The 25,277-nt window shown below is 36.9% G+C and overlaps 1 protein-coding gene across 2 annotated transcripts in view; it reads left to right on the forward strand.

Annotated features, from left to right (window-relative positions):
• LOC136864040 (luciferin 4-monooxygenase) overlaps positions 1-25,277 on the forward strand; it is a 215,275-nt gene that overhangs the window by 50,810 nt on the left and 139,188 nt on the right. Inside the window, exon 2 of one of the 2 annotated variants that reach the window (XM_067140563.2) lies at positions 10,673-10,793. The exons of the other annotated variant lie outside the window; for it this stretch is intronic. Within the exon in view, the coding sequence (XP_066996664.2) occupies positions 10,692-10,793 (102 nt within the window). The 5' untranslated portion in view covers positions 10,673-10,691. The remainder of the gene's footprint in view (positions 1-10,672; positions 10,794-25,277) is intronic. 2 annotated transcript variants of the gene reach the window in all.

Consider the following 25,277-nt stretch of genomic DNA (forward strand, 5'->3'; position numbering starts at 1 on the left):
GATGTTAAAATATGACAACAAGTTGATTGGAGTATCTTGAATTAAAATAGTATTCAACACGTACCAACACCATCAAGCTGTGTTTGTTTTCAGCCCCGATACATTGTCGTAGTTCTACCATTTTTTTGAGATATTTCAATTTAAGTGAGAGGTGAACATGCTGTTGTTTGAATCATCAGTCCATAGACTGGTGTGATGCAGCTTTCCACGCCACCCTGTCCTCTGTTGTCCTTTTCATTTCTACACAACTGCTGCATCCTACAACTGCTCTAATCTGCTTGTGATATTCATACCTTGGTCTACCACTACTGTTCTTACCACCTACACTTCCTTCAAAAACCAACTGCACATATCTTGCCAATTATTTTAATATAAAGACTGTCCAATAACCTCTGACCAGATTTCCATCTTAATGCCTTCAATGAAAACCCTCAATATAAAGTTAATTAAAAAAATATTATACTTAAAAAGCTATAAAGTACTATTTTTACATGCTGAGTTAAAGCATCCTCTAATTTTTCAATTTAATGGCTGGCCTGAGGCCTGGAGGACAGTCGAGTGGGAGGGATAATCATGCGATTGCCTGATGGTTGGCAAGTTCAAATGATCTTGGCCCTTGGCTACTGTATATGGTTTAACACATTCCAGTCTAACTGGGAGCAGCGGCCATAATGACGTTCACGTCGCACTGCGAGCAAAGCCCTTAGTAAGATTTAACAATTCACTAAGAATCGAGAACAAGCTATGCACACATTCTGGTGGCTACATCATGTTTCTTCATGAATTAGTTACAAGAGTATTTCAACACATGGCAGTATTATCTGTCTAACAACGAAGTTAGCGCAAGTTGCAATTGCAATTGCAAAACATTTTGGTTTGCATGTAAGAGTTTTACATGTACATTACAAATATGCGCACAATATTAGCCATTGGCAATTACACTGCACTTTACAATCATGCGCATGTTCAGTTACCGAGTTCAAAAATGGGTTGTTGGTAGCTCTTTGCAAGAGGATGAACACGTCCACAGAGTATGAAGTGTCGGAAAGAGAGTTGCTTATCACAGCATTAAGCAGTCGTCTGAGTCACACTGCTTTTGAACATCAAAAATACGTATGGGCAGTGTTTGAAACCTCTCTGGTCTGAAGTCATCATATCCCACTACAGTCCAGGAGTACCGAACAAAGTCTGCGAAGACTGGAGAATAGAACTGATTGTGTAGAATACACATCAACAACGAAATTGAATCCTTCGATGATAGTGTGAACTGATAGTCGTTAAGGATACTTCGATTTTAAATCCGCTTCATCACCACCTTGAACTGTAGGAAGAATAGCACGTCTACTGGCTGAATGTAAGGTGACTGTATACACCATGTTTTGAAGTCGGATGGCATCGATGTGAGTTCTGTCGCGATATGTCCTGAGAAGAGACTCCTTTGCTGCATATGGGAAGCAGACATCTTGAAATAATTGCATCAGGATTTGTTTCTTGGTTAGGCCGGACTTCGAGGCAACTTGAATAAGATTTTGTGGTTTCAGCATGTGTTGCACTACTTGAACTCCAAATTGACCTATAGGTTCCTGGTAAATTAGCAGCATGTTAGGAAACACGTATCCACTTGCCGATGTAACGGGTTGGATGGTGTAGGAATGAGTTGTTGCATGATAACTCCGCAACGAAATTCTTACCGACTTCTCTCCCTTGAAATGCAGAGTTCGCGATGAGTGAAGTTCTTTCTGTATACTACTTTGATCGGTATTATAAATCTGTATACATTCCATGATATTCATTAAGGATATTACCTCATTGCAAAACACGTCACATCTTTCATTCACGTCACCATCTGTATTCCAGGTTTTAGTGGTTACACATTTTGTTATTGACCGTGAACCAAGATGGTGTCTCTGTTTAAACCTTGCAGCCCATCCATGGATAGATCCAGTGAATCACGCCAGTCCTATTTCTCGGGCCTTTTCCGAACCCCAAGCAAGAATATCCCTGTCGTGAAAATTAGCGCCTAGAACAGTTCTCGCCAACCTGAATTTTTCAGGTACATAATCGCTAAGCATGTGAAGTTTTTAGTGCTGGCCTGTTTCCCTTTTCTCTACCATATGACGTAAATATCATGGATGATGTATGTCTTGCACCATACGATATGACTTCTGTACTGTAATGAAGCTCAATCTTTTAGTTTTTCCAGAATCCTGAAAAGCAATTATCTCCTTTGCCTTTTCAAAGGATATATCATCCCACTTCTTCCTCTTCTGTAGGCTTGACAGATAAGCAGACGACTGGCTTCCATCACTTCTTAACAACTCTTCTTTACTGTCAGGTTGTGGATTATCCATAATTTTTTAAATTCATACAAGCCTTCTTCTGCATATCCATATTCTTCAATATAGTCTATTGTATTTTCGTGATGTATATTATTACCATTGATTGCAACTGTTTCATCTATCATACTGATTATGAATGCAGCTGCATTTCACTCCTTTACTGTAACTTCTATAGATCTTCTTTTGTGTTTGTAATGGCTAACAAACATGCTCACTATACTTTGCAGGATTCATTATCACACGATTATGTTGACAGTAAGAGTAACGTGACTTGCTACAAAATTGGTAACACCACAAATGGATGGATTAACTGCCGAGGTTGATGCAACACAGACGGGGGTCACTATTGTACTGGTTTCCTTGATCTTATGCGTCATGTCTGTCTGGTTCTCGTAGATGTCACATCGGACACTTCACCAGGTGACCTTCGGTACGGCATGGCGTGTGTCAACCATAGTATACACTGCAGATAACTACATTAGCTAGAGAAAAAATGTTTACGATGACTAAAGTTACTAAAGTCACAATATCATGTTAGGTATTGTCCGTTGTGAGTGGAATACCAAATCTTTGTAACTTAACAGTGTAACTGGCGATGGCACATAGTTTATACATTTTTGCAATCAGCACCTCAAACATATTCATACAAACCACAACTCAACTGCAGTTGAAATTGCAACTTGCGTTAACTCCTTTGTAAGTCAGAGAATTTGCGATATTTTCAACAAGTGTGGATTAGATGATGTTGTCACTCAATGTGTTCTAAAACATGGCTTCTCACAGCAAACAAGTGCTTGATGAAAGATATATTTTTATTTTATGTAATCATAATCGCTCATATCTAAAAGAAATATCTTTACTAATATGTAGACATTCATATGTATTCACGCAAATATGAAATGTGTGGGAACATGTGGTAGGCTGTAAAACAAATTCCGATCATGATGAAATGTAAGAAATTGTTTCGAATTGATATTTGGATGATTATAATATTTTCAATTGTGTATGAAATTATAATTCCATACCTTCAATACCATCTTTACTCTGAGTATCTTCGTAAATATCGCCTTCCGAGCCACTATCGTCACGTAAAAACATATAAATAAAATTTCATAAGAGCTTCCATTTTCATTATTGTTATTACTATTATTACTGAACAATTATTATTTTAATATCATTTTCATTATTGTTGCTTTGTAACTGCAATGCACATTTTACATTTTTTTGCTAGTTGCTTTACGTCGCACCGACACAGATAAGTCTTATGGCGACGATGGGAGAGGAAAGGTCTAGGAGTGGGAAGGAAGCGGCCGTGGCCTTCATTATGGTACAGCCCCACCATTTTCCTGGTGTGAAAATGGGAAACCACGGAAAACCATCTTCAGGGCTGCGGACAGTGGGGTTCGAACCTACTATCTCCTGAATACTGAATACTGGCCGCACTTAAGCGACTGCAGCTATCGAGCTCGGTCATTTTACATTATCAAAATAGGGTAAATATAACAGTATTTCAGAAAACTGTACCTACTTATTAATCCGTCACACTTATTTCATCCGAAAAAACTTGGTATAGTATATAAACAATTTTAAAATTTCAAGTGATAGCTGATGTGAAACAAACAACATTTTTCATTACTAGAAGCTCAAACAAGCACAAAGAAAAAAAAAGAATCATGCAAATATCTCCTATAGGCACAGATATAATATATATATTTTTCAATCCTTAAAAATTCCCAATCCAGAATGTTTGTTAGGGATATTCAGGCCCAGACCAGAATGGGATAATAGAAAAAGCAGTTCAAGAGGACTATCTCCTATTTTATTTTTGTTATTTATCAATAATATATTAATTGAGCATGCAGGAAATAAGTAGACATGTCCAGTTTTAGTAAATCATGAAATATCAGGCCTAATTTTTGCAGACAATGAATGTCCTGCTGTTGACGTTAACAGCCAGAGGCAAGCAAAATGCAAAAATGTATCAATGCTGTGGCTGAATTTTCTAAAGAACGTTTTATATAAAAATTAACATCTCAAAGATGAAAGTTCTGATTTGTAAAAAAAGGGGGGGGGGGGTGAAAACAAGCAAAGAATGAACAAGGGATGATAGAGTGATATAAGAACACGTCACGAATAGATTAAAGTACTTGCGAATACATATACCAAATAACAGGAAAAGGGTCTACCAGATAAAACAAGCAAAATGGAAAGGTTTTGCAGCATTGGCTGTTCCAAGAGCTTTGTATTATCTTAGTGATAAAGTAGTAATTAGTTGTAGAAATTTAGCAAATTTTGTGTGTGTGTGATACACTTAGTTTCACAAATACTGGTGTTTAGTGTTTGTTTGTAGCAATTGAGATTAGTTGTATTTATTTACAATTTTTACACTGAGCAGTTTTTTGGTAGATTACAAACTGTAATTTAGAAATGAGTGAAAGAAATATATTTTTTATGTGATTATTAAAATATCAGTAGTTTTGTTGATAAAATACTAACAAAGACAAGATATTAAAAGGAGTCGTAACTTCGGCAGCGGTTACATTAGTGCAGGCAATTGACAGGGTATTTCAAATAGCAGTTTCACTGTTCCACCTATCATGAAGGTAATAACTTCTTTAAATAACGCAGTACTGTTGTAAATTTTGTTTTAAAAAAAGGATTTCAACTGAATATACAGTATTTCACGGGCGAAGTGGTAAACAGTCGTTGTATTGTTATCGATTATTGTCGCTGTTCATATTCAAAAATTGCATTGTTGGCTACAGTCGTGAATAAAGTGTGTAGTGTAATGAAGAAAATATAAATACAAATCAGCTGATACTGGCATTCCGATCATTTGTAGTTCTGAGTAGGTAGTTAAAGTATCCGTACCTAATTTACATTTTGCACCCTCGATCTTTCAGTATTTGTGAGCGGTTAGCTAATAATAATCAAGTTCCTATATCCCAATAATTGCAATTCAAGTCCATGGCGTAGTTTTGACAGAAGTATTTTCGAGAAATTATCGTAGACAACCTCATATATCTCAGCATTTAAGGGCACTTTTATTCTCCGTCCCGTGGAGTAGGGAAAATAATAGTAATCCACCAGCTGTAATAATCACATAACCACATTTCAGTTGAGAATGGTAGTGTGAATACGGTATATTAGATAGTATCTTGCCTGTTATATTCGTGTGCATCTTTGTGTAGAGTAACCCTTTCGATAATTTAGCATTTAACCAAACGGCAGATTTCATTTCTATCAGAGCATAGTGGGAAAAAGTAGTACTAAATTCATAATAATCTGACCATACGTTTAATTTTGTTGGTAATACTTGAGTAGTTCTTGCGAATTTCAAACTTTAGTCCTAATTGCAATTTTCATTTCTATTTGTGCTTAGTAATAACCTATTGTAATTAGGATACGTCTGAACATAGTTTATAAATTATTGTAGTGTATTGTAGTAACTTATTAGAAATTAGAGTGCTTATTCTAATATTTTGAGTAGTTTTGCAAATTTCAAACATTAATTGTAATTTCCATTTCTGTTCGTGCTTGGTAATAACCTGTTTTAATTAGGATACGTCTGCATGTAGTTTAAAATTATTGTAGTGTATTATAGTATCTTATTAGAAATTAGTGTATTTATTCTATTTCTGTGAAATACTTGTGTAGTAGGAGTATCTGTAGTATCTGTAATAACACTCTTACTAGAATTCTATTGTAGTAATTCGGGTAGACTTAACTGCAGTTTATAATTGTGTAATTCTTGTGTATTACTTTCGGTTTTCAGTAATTAACAGCAATTTTCATTTTGTTGGTGTACAACCAAGTACCGTAGTATTGTAATGCAGTAGTAGCCTATATTAATTACCTTATTGTCGTGTGATCTTTGTGAACTATTCTAGACAATATTTCTTTCCTTTCATTTTTATTTTGCACAGAATAAGTTATTTTATGTTTCCTTTTCTTTTCATTATTCCGTAAAGAATGGATAAGGAGTGCAAGTGTAGGAACTGTGGGTGTGGCCAGGCATTAAGGAGTACGAAGGAGGAGTTGGAGAGTTTGAGGGAGATAATTAGGATTGTCTCAGAAGACAGGAAGGAAAGTAGGCCTCCTTCAAAAAATGTACAGGATACAGCAGGTGTAAAAGAGGGATGGGAAGGAAAGGAGGGAATTATTGAAGACAGGTGGTCTAATGTTTTAAGGGGAAGGAGACTGCAGGCTAAGGGCCCTGTTCAGGATCAGAATTCAGGACAGGTTTCTGTGAGAAATTGGTACGAATCACTGCAGGTAGAACAACCGAGGGAAGATGAAGAACAGGGAACTGTTGCTGAGATGTGTGGAAGTAGGTGGAAGGGAAAAGTATGAACGGGAAATGTGGAGTAATGGAGAGGAAAGATTCGTGGAGCAGGGTCATAGGAGGGTGAAAAGGGAGGAGGAAGTAGCTTCTGCAGCAGAGAGAGAAGGTAGGGCTGACCAGGAGGGGAGGGGACCAAAGGAAGTGGGTAGGGTTGAGGCTCTGGTCATGGGGGATTCCATGGTTAGACAAGTGGGGAAAGTGTGTGGAGGAAAGGGATCCAGGATAGAGTGTTATCCAGCAATTAGGTTCAGGCAGATGTTGAGGAAAGTAGAAGAGAGGGAGGAGGGAAATGAGAAGGTGGTAGTGCTTCACGTTGGTAGTAACAACGTAAGACAGGCAGGTATAAGTACCAACATAGTTGTGGATGTGTGGGATCTGGTAAATGCAGCACGGGTGAAGTTTAAAGAAGCGGAGATTGTTATCAGTGGAATACTGTGTAGGAGGGATATGGACTGGAAGGTGATTAGGGATTTAAATGAGACTATGGGGTGGATATGTGAGAAACTGGGAGTGAGATTTCTAGATCCTAATGCGTAGGAAGGAGATAGGGATCTGCGCTCAGATGGCCTTCACTTAAACCAAAATGGTTCATATAAGTTAGAAAATTTGTTTAGACGGGCTATAGGGCGGTAGGTAAATTCAGGGAAATGGAGTGGCCTAGGGAGCGGTAATAAGGGTGCAGGGAACTGGAAGTCAAGTAGGGATGACATAAAAATGTCAGTAATGTACAGAAAGGAATATAATTCATTTAATAGATACATACTTACCAGATATTGCAATAGGAGCCAAATCATGGCTGAGAAATGATATAATGGATGCAGAAATATTCTCATGGATCTGGAGTGTGTATCGTAGAGATAGGATACGAATGGTAGGAGGGGGTATTCAGTCTGGTGAAAGAAGAATTTGTAAGCTATGAAAAAGTTAAAGATGACAAACATGAAATTCTAGGTGTAAGGCTCATTTCTAAAGATAATAGGCAACTTGATATCTTTGGAGTGTTCAGACCCGGACAGGATAGCGCTGATTCTGATTCAGAAATATGATAAGATAATCAGATATGTCTGAAAAGATATGGAAAAGAAAGTGTAGCGGGTAAAAAGGGTGATAAAAGGGATGAATGCCTATAATGAGAATACTTATATCTCAGAAACTGAAGATATTACAGACCTGTAAATTGGCATTTTTGATCTCCTTTAAAAAAGAAACACGTATTTTTTTGTTTTTGGAAAATCCAATTAATGGGGGGTAAAAAGGGGTGATTTTTTAAAATGAGTGTATCTATATCTCAAATTTTTAAAAGTTTACAGATGTAAACATTGGTATTTAGAATCTCCTTTAAAAATAAAGAAACACGTATTTTTTTGTTTTTGGAAAATCCCATAGGAGGGGAGGAAAGGGTGATAAATGGGTTGAATGCCTTTAATGAGAATATTTATATTTCCGAAAATGAAGACATTACAGACCTGAAAATTGGTATTTGGTATCTCCTTTAAATGTAAAGAAACACGTATTTTTGGTTTTTGGAAAATCCAATTAATGGGGGGTGAAAAGGGAGTGAATTTTTAAAATGAGTGTATCTATATCTCAAAATTTTAAAAGTTTGCAGCTTTAAAAATTGGTATTCAGAATCTCCTTTAAAAATACAGAAACAAGTAATTTTTTGTTTTCGGGAAATCCCAATAGGAGGGGTAAAAAAGGATGAAAAAGGGGTTGAATGCCTTTAATGAGCATACTTATACCTCAGAAACTGAAGATGTTACAGACCTGAAGCTTGGTATTTGGGATCTCCTTTAAAAATAAAGAAACTCATTATTTTTTTTTGTAAAATCCAATTAATGCGGCTTAAAGAGGAGTGACAAACTTCGGTGAATTTTTAGAAAGACTATATCTACAGCATATCTCAGAAACTTAAAATGTTACAGACGTAAAACATGGTTATTGGAATCTCCTGTAAAAGTAAAGAAACATAGGTGATTGGTTTTTGGAAACTCCACTTAAGGGGAACTAAAAAGTGGGTGAAATTTTAAAATGAGCATATCTCATAAACTTAACATGTTACAGAAATGAAAAATCGTATTTTTTATCTCTATTAAAAATAAGGAAACATGTATTTTTTGTTTCCGGAAAAACCACTTGGGTGGGGGTGGGGTAAAATGACTGAAAATGGGGTTGAATTCTTTTTATTAGGTTACTGATACCTCAGAGACTGAAGATGTTACAGACGTGAAATTTGGTATTTGAAATCTTCTTTAAAATAAAGAAATACGTATTTTTTGTTTTCGGAAATCCACTTAAATTGGAGGGAATTGAAAAATTAGGTAAATTATTTGTATTGAAGATATTATTATCAAAAAACGAAAGATTTTGCAGACTTGAAAATTGGTATTTAAATACTGATTTAAAAGTAAAGAAACACGTATTCTCGGAAAATATAATGAATGGGAGGGGTATGTGAAAGAATTGAAAAATTAATTGAATTAATTGTATGAGTATACTTACATTAAAAAAAAAATTAATGTTGTTACAGACGTGAAAATTGGTATTTGGATCTCCTTTAAAACACAAAGAAAAATGCGTTTTTTGGGGGTAGGAAATCATCTTGGGGGCGGGTGTGAAAAGGAGTTGAATTTCTTTTATGAGGACACATATCTCAAAAACTGAAGATGTTAGAGTCGTTATAATTGGTATTAAGAAGATCCTTTACTATTAAAGAAAGAATTATTTTTTGCCCGAAAATTCACTTATGTGGGGTGTGGAGTGTGAAAGGAAGTGAAAAAAGTGAATTCTTTTTATGGGGATACTTATATCTCAAAACTGAAGGTAACAGACGTGAACATTGGTATTTGGAACACAGTATTACGAGGTACAGTATCTGTGTGATTTTATAAGTGCTGATTATGAGAATCGGCAAGTCGTGTTGATACAGAGACAGTGAAGTGTTCTTATATACATATATGTACATTGTTCAACGAACTAACTACAAATGGTGGCTTAGTTCTCGCTTTCGTTTTCCCACTGCCTTCATTGTTGTTGTTGTTGTAAATGTGGAGCCTTCCAGCAATCTTTTGTTTGTGTATTATAAGTGTATTTTGGTGTGTTGATGAGGTGCTCATGCACGGATTTTATTATTAAGAATATAGTTAGATATTTTAGAAACAGTGGAGTTATTGATGAACCTAGGTGCAGTTCCTACATATTTAGTCGTTTACAGAAGGTTAGGTAAGGCCTGAAGCAGATGTATCAGTACGCAGCATTATGTACACGCCCTGGGATATAAAGAATTATCATGCTCTATCTAAATTCGGGGGATCCATTCTGGTGAACTCTGGCGCCCATACTACGGACATTTCGATTAATTATGTTTATTAATTTAATTTACTTCAAGTATTATATTACGTTTTTGAGTAATTATATTTACATAATTTTATTTATTCAGTTATTTATTTTTTATTATTAACAGTAAAAGTTACAATACTTCAAAAGATATTAATTTTGACTGTTACTATTTAAAAATAACTATTTTTTGAGAAAATTGCAGCTACAGCTTTCACTAATGTTCTTACCAATTGTACAAAGTTTCCATGACATCAAGTGGTGAAGACTCAACGTGCTTTGTAACTTAGATATTTAAGAAGACCCATAGCTAGAGCATGAAAGCAAAACATAGAAATACAATATTCTTATACCACAGACACTTTTGTTCAGATCTGCATTAAAATTTTATTGCCGATTTTGGGTCTCTTTCCACACAATGGTCACATATTATGTTTGCTCTGTACTAACATTTATTTTAACATTTTCTGGCATGTTCTATATATACTCAACACAAATTATTAGCTGAAAGACTATTTCAAGTATAATGCGGTGAAAGCTGAACGCTAAATTTCTTTCTTGCTTGGGTACTTACACCAATCTATGTGAGTATTCAAATACAAATCATTAAAAAGTAGTCTACAGTTATACAATTTTTAAAAATTTGTTATAGGTCTGTTCACAAATCAAAAATGTCTGTTCTGCATGGTCCGAACTTGATAGTGAATCCAAAAGAATCTATTTGGAAGTACATGGGTGAGAAAATTTCGAGCTATGGAGATAAGGTGGCTCAGGTAAGGAAACCAATCTATTTCAAATCCATATTTTTTTGCTAAATGTGACATGATAAAAGCATTTATATTTTTGTCACTTTTATTGAAAAAAAGCTGCGGGATATTTGATAGTTATTTATGCTACAAGGGCTTATGTGAAGCTTTAAATTTTAAAGTAATTCTAGCAACTACTTTCTGTACTTTTGAACTGAACTATCCTATTGAAACATTTATGCCTATAGGGATTTACATTCAGGGAAACGAATTGTACAAAAATTTTCATGACATCAAGTGGTGAAGACTCAAACGGCTTTGTAACTTAGATGTCTAGGGAGCAGTGATAAGGGTACAGGGATCTGGAAGTCAAGTAGGGATGACACAAAAAGTTAGGGTTGAACTGTAGAATTATTGTAAAAAATAATAGAATTAAGTAATTCAACAGAAATATACTTACCACATATTGTAATAGGAGTTGAATCATGGCTGAGAAATGACATGATTGATGTAGAAATCTTCTCACTGAACTGGAGTGTATATCGTAGGATAGGAATGGTAGGAGGGGAAGTATTCATTCTGGCAAAATAAGAATTTGTAAGCTATGAAAAAATTAAGGATGATAAACATGAAATTCTAGGTGTAAGGCTCATTTCTAAATATAATAAGCAAGTTAATGTCTTTGGAGTGTACAGACTGGGAAAAGGTAGCTCTGATGTTGATTCAGAATTATTTGATAAAATAATCAGCTATGTGGGAAACGACATGGAAATGCATGTGATTGTAGCGGAAGATCTCATTTTACCAAACGTCAATAGAAGGTAGTGCAAATGACAGGAAGCATGGCCAACAAATGGCAAATAAGTTAATATGGGATGGACAGCTGATTCAGAAAGTGATTGAACCAATTGGAGGGAAGAATATCCTGGACGTGATGCTGGTAAAACCAGATGAGCTCTATAGAGAATCCGAAGTAATAGTTGGTATTAGTTATCATGAAGCTGTTTTTATCATAGTTAAAAATAAGTGTGATATAAAGGAAGGTCTTAAAAGTAGGACTATTAGGCAGTACCATATGTCCGATTAAACAGGCATGAGAGAGTTTTTAAAAAGTAACTATCATTGGTGGAAAGCATTAAATAAAATATAAACAGACTCTGGAATAGGCTTAAATCATTTGTTGAGGAATATGAAAACAGGTTTTTACCTTTAAAGGTGGTAAGGAATGGTAAAGACCCACTTTATTATAACAGAGAAATAAAGAGACTAAGAAGGAAAGAAATAGAGTTAGAAATGACCTGGAAGTAAGGAGAAATTAAAGGAACTTCCTAAGATGTTGAATCTAGTAAAGAAGTCAGCTAAAGATAACACGATGGCAAGCATAATTGGTAGTCATACAAATTTTAGTGAAAAATGGAAGGGTATGTATAGGTACTTTAAGGCAGAAACAGGTTCCAAGAAGGACATTCCAGGAATAATTAATGAACAAGAGGAGTGTGTATGCAAGGATCTTCAAAAGGCAGAAGAATTGATTTGATATGATATGATTTGATTGGATTTGATTTCATTGGATTTGATTTCATTTGATATGATTTGATTTGATACGATTTGATTTGATTTTTGATCGGATTTGATTTGATTATCAACAGAGTTATTAATTCTCCAATTACAGATGATATAATACATTCAAATTAACAGCACTTACTACTACTACTAATTATAACTAAGCAATATATAATATATACGTATTTATAAAATACATAAGAAAAAGAAAGACATGAAAACAGAAAAGTGTTTATACCTTTCAAATCCGCAGAACAAGATACAAGGAACACTCTGTCCATGAAGTGTCCATAAGATGTCGTTGAATTTCACTAGCTGAAGAGTGAAATATATCCACTATCCCGCTAATTTCGTTCAGGGATCTTAGGGCCTGCATAAACCAAAAGTTCTTGTGTGATTCCGTTCTGCACCTGGGTAAGAGAAAGGTGACAGCCTGTCGGGTATTGCGGGAGGGAATATGAATTGGTAGCAACTGGAGTGAATTGGGACAGTCAAGGAAATTACCGATACATTTGTGTATGAAACGTGCGTTGACATACCTGCGCATAATCCTAAGAGACTCTATACACATGTTTGTACAAAACAAATCATAATCTGTGGATGACAGCTTGATGCCCAAACAATTTTTACTGATCCATTTCGAGAATCGGATCTGTACTCGCTCTAAGGCATTAACTAATTATTGCTGTGAGGGGATCCACACTTAAGAGCAGTATTCTCGACTAGATCGTATAAGTGGGAAATACAGGGTTTTCAATGGGACAACAGATTAAAAAACCCTTGCAATTTCTTTTGAGGAAGCCTAACGTTTTAAATGCCTTGTTAACGATATTTAACTCATGCTCATTGAAAGATAGACCACTTTGATTACTAAAAATAACACCAAGGTCATTAATTTTATTAACACGCTTCACTTCTTGATCCTTTATATGATAATTGAATACATTAACTTGCAATTTTCTCGTGAAGGATATTGCACTGCACTTTAAAATATTTAGGGTTAAATGCCACTTATTACACCTATCACTAATATTATTTATATCATACTGTACCGGTAACAATTCACAGTCACTCATCTTTTCAATCACCCTGTAGATTTTAAGGTCATCAGCATAGAGCAGGTAGTTGCTCGAATGGATTTGTGATGGCAGATCATTACGAAATAGAAGGAAACATAAAGGTCCCAGTAGTGAAACTTGTGGAATGCCAGACATAGGCTGATAAGGATGAGAAATTATACCCTTCTATTTTACTTAATACCTCCTGTTGTAAAGATAGCATTTAAACCATACAAGCAAGCTTCCATGAATGCCATATGCTGACAACTTAGTCAGAAGAGCATTATGCTGCACAGAGTCGAAAGCCTTGGAAAAGTCCGTGTACACGGCATCAACCTGCTTGGAATTGTCCAGAGCGTTAGATATGAAGTGGGAGTACACAGCAAGATTGGTGGTAATTGAGAGTTTCTGGACAAAACCATGCTGGTTAATATTAATTAAACCACTGACTGCACTGTACAAAGCTTTGTATACGACTCTTCCCGCTAGTTTCGAAATGAGTGAAACAAGAACTACTGGTCTGTAATTGACAAATAATGATCTGTCACCTTTCTTAAAGACTGGAGTAACATATCCTTTCTTCCATTCGGACGGGAAATTGCCTGTACGAAGAGACCAGTTGATTATCGTGGCTACTGGGGTTGCCAGCTCCTCAGCATACTCACGTAACACAATTCCTGGAATGTGATCTGGACCACAAGACTTCTTCGTATCCATCGACTTCAAGATGTTGTAGACTTCTGATGCCGAAGTTACCACTGATGATAAGTTAATTTACCCGAATTGTTCGGTGTGAGAATTACAGGGAACACTGGATGGATGGAATTTTTTGAAAGTGTCAGCAAAATTATCCAGAATATCTTTCAATGAGCTAATTTCCTTATCTTCATTAATCATCATAGAGGGCAGCCGCCTAGATTTTGATTTGTAATTAATAAATTTCCAAAATCTCTGTGGATGTCTGACCACAATAGACCCGACATAATCCCTATACTTTCTCCGCTACATTTGTTTGTATTCCTTTCTTAGCGTCGCGAATTTGATGTAATCTGAGGGAAGTGAAGACCTTGCAGCTCGTTTCCTTGCTCTTTCCCCGCATTTTGTCTGTAAGTTCGGAATCATACCAAGAGGGAAGATGCCTAGTCTTCATTATGCGGGAAGGTACGCCGTCCTTAAGAGCACTGTGCAGTAAGTCATAAAACAAGTCAACTGCGTCATCAAGAGATGGAAAGGATTCAGGCAAGTTCCACGGACAGAGGGATAAGATATTTCATAGATGAGAAAAGTCTGCTTTTGTCCAAACGAATAATGATTTTGTAGTCTGTTGTAAATGAAGAACACGGGAAATATGAAGTCTGAGCTCAAGCGCAGAATGATCTGATTGTACTAACTGTTCTGTTGCTTCACACAGGGTATTATTAGTGACTTTTTCAGACACGAGAGCATGGTCCAGAAAGTTATTTCCTCGTGTTGGGAAACCGCAAACTTGGAGAAGGTTAAATTCATTGGTGATCTTTAAAAGAAAGCAGGCTTCCTCGTTGACGTGGATGAGGATAGGATTAATAGATCCCGAATCATTTGAGGCCCAGGCTAATTGGCTTATATTGAAATCACCGCACACGATAATAGTGTCATTTTGTTTTGCTACACGATTGATTCGAGCCAGTGTTTCTCGGAAGCCTGTGAGCCGTACTTTCACCTCGTCCGGGGGCACGTTACAGCAGACTATGTACAGCGCTCGACCAGGGGATAGGGTAGCTTTCACCCCAACACATTCCCAGTCTCTCGTTAGGTCAGGCCGTAACACTGGACCGTACGCAGAGTTCACTGCTAATAAAACCCCACCTCTCTTGTTCTTACTAGTAATGAAATTTTGCCTATCTTTGCGGAAAATAACATAATTGCCGTGCAGTATTTCACTATTGTCGATTGAAGAGTCGAGCCAGGACTCCGCTAAACACACGCAGACGTAATGCATGTCACTCAGAGCGACGTTTAAGTCCACGAGTGATTTTTAAGACTACAGACATTCTGGTAATAGATGCTAAGGCTGATATTTACCTCCGGTCCTGGGTTCAGCTGGACATCGCCGGCAACTGCTAGTAGTAGAATTCTCAGCGTCAGGATGGATGTGTCACTGGCCGAAGCCTTGTGCTTTACACGCTGACTGGACGCCATTCGCTGCTGCTTGCCGTTAATACACAACACGTGGGCACTTATTTACAGCTTATTATTGGATAGTATACATTCCCAACAATGTATACGGCACTTAACATCAAAGTACATGCTAGTCGTTTCACTTTCATTCACATGTAACCACGATGAAAGCAGTTGGACCACAAGAAACACGATTATTATCAGGAACACACTTACAAAACGCCCGCAACCTTCCGCCATCTTACTTGTAGTTGGCAGTATGTAAAGATTGTTGGTTACAAGGATAATGTCCAGATAGAGGTGGTGACTAACACTAACGAAGTATTAAAATTTACCTATGATAACAATGACATATACAGTAAGATAAAAAAGAAGAAAAATATTTTTTTGCTAGTGGCTTTACATTGAATCGACACAGATAGGTCTTATGGCGACGATGGGATAGGAAAGGCCTAGGAGTTGGAAGGAAGCAGCCATGGCCTTAACTAAGGTACAGTCCCAGCATTTGCCTGGTGTGAAAATGGGAATTCACGGAAAACCGTCTTCAGGGCTGCCGGAAGTAGGGATTCGAACCCACTATCTCCCGGATGCAAGCTTACAGCCGTGCACCTCTAACCGCATGGCCAACTCGCCCAGTAATGAAGAAAACTAGAAAAACGGCTGGAATTGATAAGATTAATGGGGATGTACGGTACAAAAGACAGTGGGTTGGGATATAGTACCATACCTGAAGTACTTATTTGAGTAGTTCAAGATGGCGACTACTGTGCGTGAGTCTGTGATATCCGTGATGGGTAATGGTGTAAGATGCAGTGAAAAATGTGGCAAATGCAGAAGAGCAGTTAAAAATGGGATTCTGTGTCGTAAGTGTGATGAATGGTACCATTTTCGTTGTGCTAATATTGTAAATAGGTCTGATATTGAAGAAAGTGTGTGGCTGTGTCCCGAGTGTAAACAAACTAATAGTGAGGTAGAACAACAAGAAAGAGAGACGAATCTATGCTTAAGATTTTAGGAGTGCTACAAGAAGACTTATGTGCTCTGAAACTTGAAAATCAAAGCTTAAAGGATAGAATAAAGAAACTGGAAGATAAAGAAGACAGTGGAGAAGAAAGATCACCGTGGACGGAAGTGACGCGCAGCCATTTTAGGCCTGATGTTAAACATATGGGAGAAACTACGTACAACTTAAAACCGGGGAAAAAACTCTCTGCAGTGCCAAAATAGATTTCAGTCATTGCAACAAGTTCCAGAAGAAGACACATCAAGTTTTCCGAATAATTTTAAATCCAGTGGAGGTAACCTACAGAAGAAGAAAACCAACCGGAAGTCAAGATCGCCAAAAATTCATCTCTACGCAGACAGTCAAGGGCGGGGTATGGCAGAAGGCATCAAGGATGACCTGCATAATCCAGAAACTGAAGTTTTAGGACTAATAAAACCAGGTGCCAAAACTGAAGACGTCCTCTCAAGTTGTGATCCTGTGTTAGAGAAGGACAACTACGTGGTGATTGTGAGTGGTACAAATGACATTGCTGCAAATGACGGTAAGGAACTAATTACGACCCTCAGAGGTAAGATTTCGAAACTACCGGTACCTGACTCAAAAGTAATTGTAGTTAATGTGCCACCCAGGTATGACCTTATAGAAGACTCGTGTGTGAACAAAGCTGTACATGGTGTAAATATAAAAATCAAGAGATTAAGTAAGAGTTTTAGAAATGTACCGGTATATGTAGTAGATACTTTAGGTCTTGGCAGGCAAATGTTCACTAGGCATGGGTTACATCTGAATGGTAATGGAAAAGCAACTCTCTGTAGACAAATTGCTACAATTATCAACAGAGATTTGCAAACTAATATGCACTTAAGAAAACCCAGATCCTTAAATCAAGATCTATGTACAAAGATCTGGGTTCCTGGGATGTTCTCAACTCATGAGTCAAATGTTACCCAAATACAACAGTCAAGTTTTAGGGAGGGAGGGGGTCTGAGATTTCTCTTGGTAAACTGTCAGAGTGTAGTAAATAAACAAATAAAATTCAGTACATTGATGGAATCTTATGAGACTGATGTGGTGATAGGAGTAGAATCATGGTTGAGAGAAGGGGTGGGTAATAGAGAAGTACCTATTTCCAGAAGGGTATACAGTCTATCGTAGAGACCGAGGAGATAAAAAGGGTGGGGGGTGTTTATTCTGGTGAAGGAAAATTAATATTCACATGAATGGTTTACCGATGAAAGGGATGAAATATTAGGGATAAAATTAGTTTGTGATAACATGAAGGTGGTGGGAATTATAGGAACATATAGGCCTGGAAGAGAGGAAAGAGCATGGAAATATTTGAGAAAATAATAGATTATACTCATAAAAACAATAATAATGATAAGGTAATAATTGGGGGAGGTCTAAACTTGCCTGATGTTGAATGGAATGGAGCTGCAAGTGAAGCCCATGAACAGAAACTGGCAAATAAGTTAATTTGGGAGGGAGGATTTACACAAGTAGTACAAGAACTGACTCGTCTAAACAACTTGCTAGATGTATTCTTGGTTAAAACATGGGAAATTGTTGATAAAACTGAGGTAATTGAAGGAATAGGTGACTATAAGGCTGTAATAATGGATGTAGGACTTGTACCTAAAATGCTTAATAAGAGGGTCACACAAGACAAGAAATTATACAGAAAAACTAAAGTTGATGAATTTGGGACTTACCTTAAATCACAATTCAGTTGTTGGATGAGTGAAGGGAGTAATGTGGATACACATTGGACTAAATTTAAAGGAATCATTTGGGAAGGAGAGAAGAGATATGCACCTGTTAAGAAGGGTAAAATGATCTCAGACCCTGTTTATTATACAAGGGAAATAAGGAAATTAAAAAGAAAATGTAGAATAGTAAACAGGAAAATCAAAGAGGGTAGGGAGAATAGAGAAACTAGAAAACAGCTAATGAGGGAACGGAATAGAGTGAAAAAGGAAGCAAAAGAGAATTATATGAATGGCATACTTCAAGAGGGTAATGACCACAAAGGGAAATGGAAAAAGATGTATTCATATATTAGGAATCAAAAAGGAAAAGGAATCCAAATTCCTACAATGGTGGGAGAAGGGGGTGAACACTATTCAACAGATACTGAGAAAGCAAAACTCTTTAGTAGGGAATTCAGAGATTCAGTAGAAGATTGTCAGGAGTTGGAAACACTAACAGAAGATAGAGAGGAAGAGACACATAGGAAAACAAGAAGCTTCTCAATCACAAATGAAGATATTTTCAGAGAAATCCAACTGCTTCAGCAAGGAAAAGCAGCAGGAAGTGATCAAATTACTGGGGAGGTGATAAAGACAATGGGGTGGTACATAGTGCCTTATTTAAAATTTCTCTTTGACTATGTCATAAATAATAGTGTAATACCAAAAGAATGGAAGGAATCTCTAATAATACCAATTTATAAAGGAAAGGGTGATAAAAGGAAACCAGAGAACTACAGAACAATCAGCCTGACCAGTATAGTTTGTAAAATACTGGAGAGTTTAATAGCAAAGTACATCCGAGGGATATGTGATGATAAAAATTGGTTCATGAGGAGCCAGTATGGATTTAGAAGGAAATTTTCTTGTGAGGCACAACTGGTGGGATTTCAGCAGGACATATCAGATCAGTTGGATTCAGGAGGCAAGTTAGATTGCATAGCCATAGATCTTTCCAAAGCCTCTGGTAGAGTGGAAGAAGGAATATTATTAAAGGAATTGGAGGGAATAGGATTGGACGTAAGGGTTATACATTGGATAAGAACATTTCTAAATTCAAGGCGTTCAGAAAGTCAAAGTAGGAAATAATATATCACAGGAAGAGAAAGTTAGGAAGGGAATCGCACAGGGTAGAATAATCGGTCCGTTACTTTTCTTAATATACACAAATGATTTAGGGAACCATATAACATAAAAAATAAGATTGTATGCAGATGATATAATCGTTTATAGGGAAATAAATAACATTGAGGATTGTTCAGAATTACAAAGGGACCTTGAAAGTATCCAACAGTGGGTTGAAGAAAATAATATGAAGGTTAATGGAGTAAAATCAACTGTTACAACATTTACAAACAGGAGCTTTAAAACTAAATTTGAATATACTTTGGATGAGGTAGTTATCCCAAAAGATGACAAGTGCAAATACTTAGATGTGAGATTTGAAAGTAATTTGCACTGGAAGGGTCATTTTGATGACATTGTTGGGAAAGCATACAGATCGTTATATGTCATAATGAGGCTACTTAAAGGAAGCAATAAAGAATTAAAAGAAAAAAGTTACTTAAGGATGGTTCGTCCATTAGTGGAATATGCAAACAGTATTTTAGATCCTCACCAAGGATACCTAATAAAAGAAATAGATAGTGTGCAGAGGAAAGCAGCAAGATTTGTAACAGGGGATTTCAGGAGAAACAGTAGTGTATCAGAAATGTTAGAGGATAATTGGGTGGGAAACTAAGTAAGAGAAGGGAGAATAGGATTATATAGAGCCTATACAGGAGAAGAAGCATGGGGAGAAATCCGTGAGAGGCTTCAGTTGGAAAATAATTATATTGGCAGAACTGACCACAAGTATAAAATTAGAAGGAATTTTAGCAGAAGTGACTGGGGTAAATTTTCATTCATTGGGAATTGCGTGAAGGAGTGGAACAGTTTACCAGGGGTAGTGTTTGATCCTTTTCCAAAATCTGCACAGGTATCCAAGAAGAGAATAGACAGCAACAGGGAAAATAAATGAAATGTTAGAGGGCATTTGACCAGTGCAGGCTATTGTAAATTAAAAATGTGTGTTAAAAAAATTAATTCCATCCCCTGGTCCATGGGGTTTGGACAGCCAAAGTAGGGGACTGCCTGTAGGGGTGAAGTACAGTGGGGACTTCGAGGGCCCTGGGACCGCTACGGTAGCTGTGGAGGCCCTTCAGGAACTCTGAAATGTGGTGGCAAAATGGGGCTCTGGTTAAGACGCAGCAAGTCGTTATGCTACTTAGGTTCCAAAATGGGTAAAAAGAAAGTAAATAAATGCAATGTAAATTTTAATCTTATACCAGTTGTATAGTATTATTTAAAGTAATTCCACATACTGTATATGAGTTGACTATGTTTGTAAGTATAGGAGATATTATAATTAGAATTTTGTAAACAATATAAATTTATTAAGGATGAGCTGTGTGTTTAATAGAAAAAATTGTTAGCGTAAATTATATAATATTGTATTATACGAAAATTTTATTCTCTTGTTAATTTAAAATTTAGTGCTTGACAATAATGTATTTTAGTGTACCATTTGTCACCGAGGTAGACACCTCATTTGCAAATAAAGAGATTTTGATTTGATTTGATTTGATTTGATTTGATTTGATTTGATTTGATTTGATTTGATTTGATTATTGTTTGCATGAAGGAGCTATACCAAATGAATGTAGTAACCCCTGTGTAGAAAGGAAAGGGGGATAGACATGAAGCTGAAAATTACAGGCCAGTCAGTTGGACATGAATTGCATGTAAGCTTTGGGAAAGCATTCTTTCTGATTATGTTAGACACGTTTGCAAAATTAATAATTGGTTTGAAAGAAGGCAGAAAGAAGGATTGCAAGATATAGTAGATATCCTGGATTCAGGAGGTGAATTGAACTGTATTGTGGTTGACCTATCTAAGGCATTTGATAGGGTAGATCATAGGAGACTACTGGCAAAAATGAGTGTAATTGGACTAGAAAAAAGAGCGAGTGAATAGGTGGCTCTATTTCTAGAAAATAGAACTCAGAAAATTAGAGTAGGTGAAGCTTTTTCTGACCCTGTAATAATTAAGCGGGGAATTCCTCAAGGCAGTATTATTGGACCTTTATGTTTTCTTGTATATATAAATGATATGAGTAAAGAAGTGGAATCAGAGATAAGGTTTTCTTGTGGATGATGTTATTCTGTATGTAGTAATAAATTACATGATCATGAGCAACTGCAAAATGACCTCAATAATGTTTTGAGATGGACAGCGGGCAATGGTATGATGATAAACAGGGTTAAAAGTCAGGTTGTGAGTTTCAAAGATAAGAAAAGTCCTCTCAGTTTTAATTACTGCGTAGATGGGGTGAAAGTTCCTTATGGGATCATTGTAAATGCCTAGGTGTTAATACAAGGAAAGATCTTCATTGGGATGATCACATAAATGGGATTGTAAATAAGGGGTACAGATCTCTGCACATGGTTATTAGGGTGTTTAGGGGTTGTAGTAAGGATGTAAAGGAGAGGGAATACAAGTCTTTAATAAGACCCCAAATAGAGTAGCCTATGCCCCAGTGTATAGGACTCTCAAAAGTGTTACTTTATTCAAGAACTGGAAAAAATCCAAAGAAAAGCAGCTCGATTTGATTTGGGTGATGTCCGACAAATGAGTAGCATTACAAAAATGTTGCAAAGTTTGAACTGGGAAGACTTGAAAGTAAGGAGACGAGCTGCTTGATTAAGTGGTATTTTCCAAACTGTTAGTGGAGAGATGGCATGGAATGATATTACTAGATGAATAAGTTTGATAAAGGTTTGAAAATCATCAGATAGGGAATGTGCCACCTGGGTGACTGCCCTAAATGCAGATCAGTACTGATTGATTGATTGATTGATTGATTGATTGATTGATTAATCTGTATAGTAGCATATTTCCTCGCATATAAGATCCATTTTCTCACTTTTATAGCCGCAAAAACTGGTGAGGCGGTCAGTGGTATGTGCTGGGATCAAGAAGTGAGCTACCACTAGACTTAGGTTACCCCTTTTCAATGACTGGTTTAGTGAACATCAAGTCTTCAGCATTTTGAGCTGCAGCCAATAGCAAACGGAGAAGCCTGTTGTGTTGTGAAGGCTGCTTCACAAGCTACTGCCCTGGCCTCTGCTACTGCCAATGCTCAACCCCTGATCAGTACAGATGGTAGCCTAAGCTTTAGTAAATTAAAGTCTGGTTTTTTGGCTATCAGTAACTCACTCGATACTGATCTGCATTTAGGGTAGTCGCCCAGGTGGCAGATTCCCTATCTGTTGTTTTGCTAGCCTTTCCTTAAATGATTTCAAAGAAATTGGAAATTTATTAAACATCTCCCTTGGTAAGTTATTCCAATCCCTAACTCCCCTTCCTATAAATTAATATTTGTCCCAATTAGTCCTCTTGAATTCCAACTTTATCTTCATATTGTGATCTTTCATACTCTCAAAGACGCCACTCAAACTTATTCATCTACTAATGTCATTCCACTCCATCTCTCCGCTGAAAGCTCAGAACATACCCCTTACTTGAGCAGCTCGTCTTCTTTCTCCCAATTCTTCCCAGTCCATACTTTGCAACATTTTTGTAACGCTACTCTTTAGTCGGAAATCACCCAGAACAAATCGAGCTGCTTTTCTTTGGATTTTTTCCAGTTCTTGAATCAAGTAATCCTGGCAAGGGTTCCATACACTGGAAACATACTCCAGTTGGGGTCTTACCCGAGACTTAGATGCCCTTTCTTTACATCCTCACTACAACCCTCATAAACATTTGCAGAGATCTGTATCTTTTATTTACAATCCCATTTATGTGATTACCCCAATGAAGATCTTTCCTTATATTTACAATGATCCCCAAAAGGAACTTTCATTCCATTGAACTTTCTTTTTAGTGTGCTTTGTTTTGTTTATTCTTCTCTACTGTTATGTAAAATTGTATTACCGTTAATAAAGTATTAGCAACGCAGTACGGTAATTAAAACCGAGAGAACTTTTCCTATTTGTGAAACTCACAACCTGACTTTTAGCCCTGTTTATCAACATACTATTGTCTGCTGTCCATCTCACAACATTATCGAGGTCATTTTGCAGTTGCTCACAATCTTGTAACGTATTTATTACTCTATACAGAATAACATCATCCGCAAAAAGCCTTACTTCTGATTCCACTTCTTTACTCATATCATAACATACCTATGGAAACATGAATAGATCATATAAGAATAGTAATTTGCTCAAAAGAAACAAGACCCATGATTAAGACACCTATGACTCCACAAGTTGATGAGATCTTCACCACAGATGAAATCGCGAAAGCGATACAGAAAATGAGGAATAACAGAGTACCAGCAGTAGATGGAATAACAAGTGAACACTTAAAGCAGACAGCACAAGAATACCTACCGATATGGACCTCCTTTCTAAATAAATGTTTAGAATTAGGAAATATACCAGACGAATGGAGAAAGTCAACAATCAAGCTACTATACAAGGGAAAAGGAGACACAGGGAACCCAAACGTGTATAGAGGAACAGCGTTGAAATCTACATTACTGAAACTCCTAACAGGAATCCTCGCCAAAAGGCTGGCAGAGAAGCTAGAACCCCTTCTACCAGAGGAACAGTTTGGTTTTAGAAAGGAAAGGTCCACGACTCTGGCAGTAGAAAACCTGTTGGAACAAATAAAACAGACGATAGAAAGACCAAAAGGAAAACTATATGTGGTTTTTTTTGATTACTCAAAAGCCTTCGATATGGTCAACAGAAAGGTATTAATAGATAAACTGGAGGAACTAATTGGAAGAACGAGCACAACGACCCTGATATCGAATATACTGGCAGAAAACTACATACAGATAGATAATGGAATAGGCATATCTGACTGGCTGTCGCAGACGAACGGTGTCCTCCAAGGCAATCCACTCAGCCCTATCCTGTTTAATATTCTCACGAATGATGTCACCAAAGGAATGGCAGGAACAAGCACATACGTATACGCTGATGACATGGCCATCACAGCGACAGATATAGATAAACTGCAAGTATCGCTAAACACACTATGTGAATGGGCAGAGAGAAACGACATCCAGATAAACGAAGAGTAGATGGAATTGGTAGTATTTAGGAAAGGAGGAAGACTCACTGAAGCAGAGAACATCAAATGCAATGGCAAACTACTCAAGAGGGCTAACAATTTTAAATATCTAGGTATCACAATTCAAACAACGGGAAAAAGTTTCAGTTTACATATAAGATCTAGAGCAGTGGTGGCCACTAGGGCTATGAATGAAATCTGGAACATCACACAACTATCGATCAGCACAGCTATGGACTTGTTTAGGCTAAAGGTACTACCTGTTCTGACGTATGGCCTGGAATTAGTGGAAGAATACCTCACGTACAAACAGCTGGAAGAACTGGAGCGAGTAAAGGCTAGATACCTGAAGAGAATTTTAGGAGTCCCGCAAAATGCAAGATCGAGGCTAGTGTATGAGCTTACCAGGGAGACCTTCTTAATAGAGGATCTGAGATGCAAGCTCATACTTCAAGCTAGTACCAGCTTCAAACAGCTTATACAAGATCTGCATGAGAAGAAAAACAACATACCAGAGGACTTCTATGCAACATCTGCTATGCAAGACAGGACCTGGATGGAAGCTAATCATGATATGCGACACGTGACAACGAGATTGGCGATCCATGGTTTCCACCACCAGGTGTGCTGCAACAAATTATTTCACGAACCAAATGACGAATGTGTGTGTGAGTTGTGCTTGGAATTCTGTGACAGATACCATATTGCAAAATGAAGGAATAGACAGAAATCCATCGTAGCTTATAGCAAAGAAAAGTAATGTAAATGTAATGTAATGGAATTCTGCACGGCATGTGCGCGTTTTTTAAATAAAAATTTATATATATAAGAAAACATAAAGGTCCAATA

The sequence above is a fragment of the Anabrus simplex genome, chromosome 2 (assembly GCF_040414725.1).
Source record: "Anabrus simplex isolate iqAnaSimp1 chromosome 2, ASM4041472v1, whole genome shotgun sequence".
In the NCBI taxonomy this organism is placed as follows: Eukaryota; Metazoa; Arthropoda; class Insecta; order Orthoptera; family Tettigoniidae; genus Anabrus; species Anabrus simplex.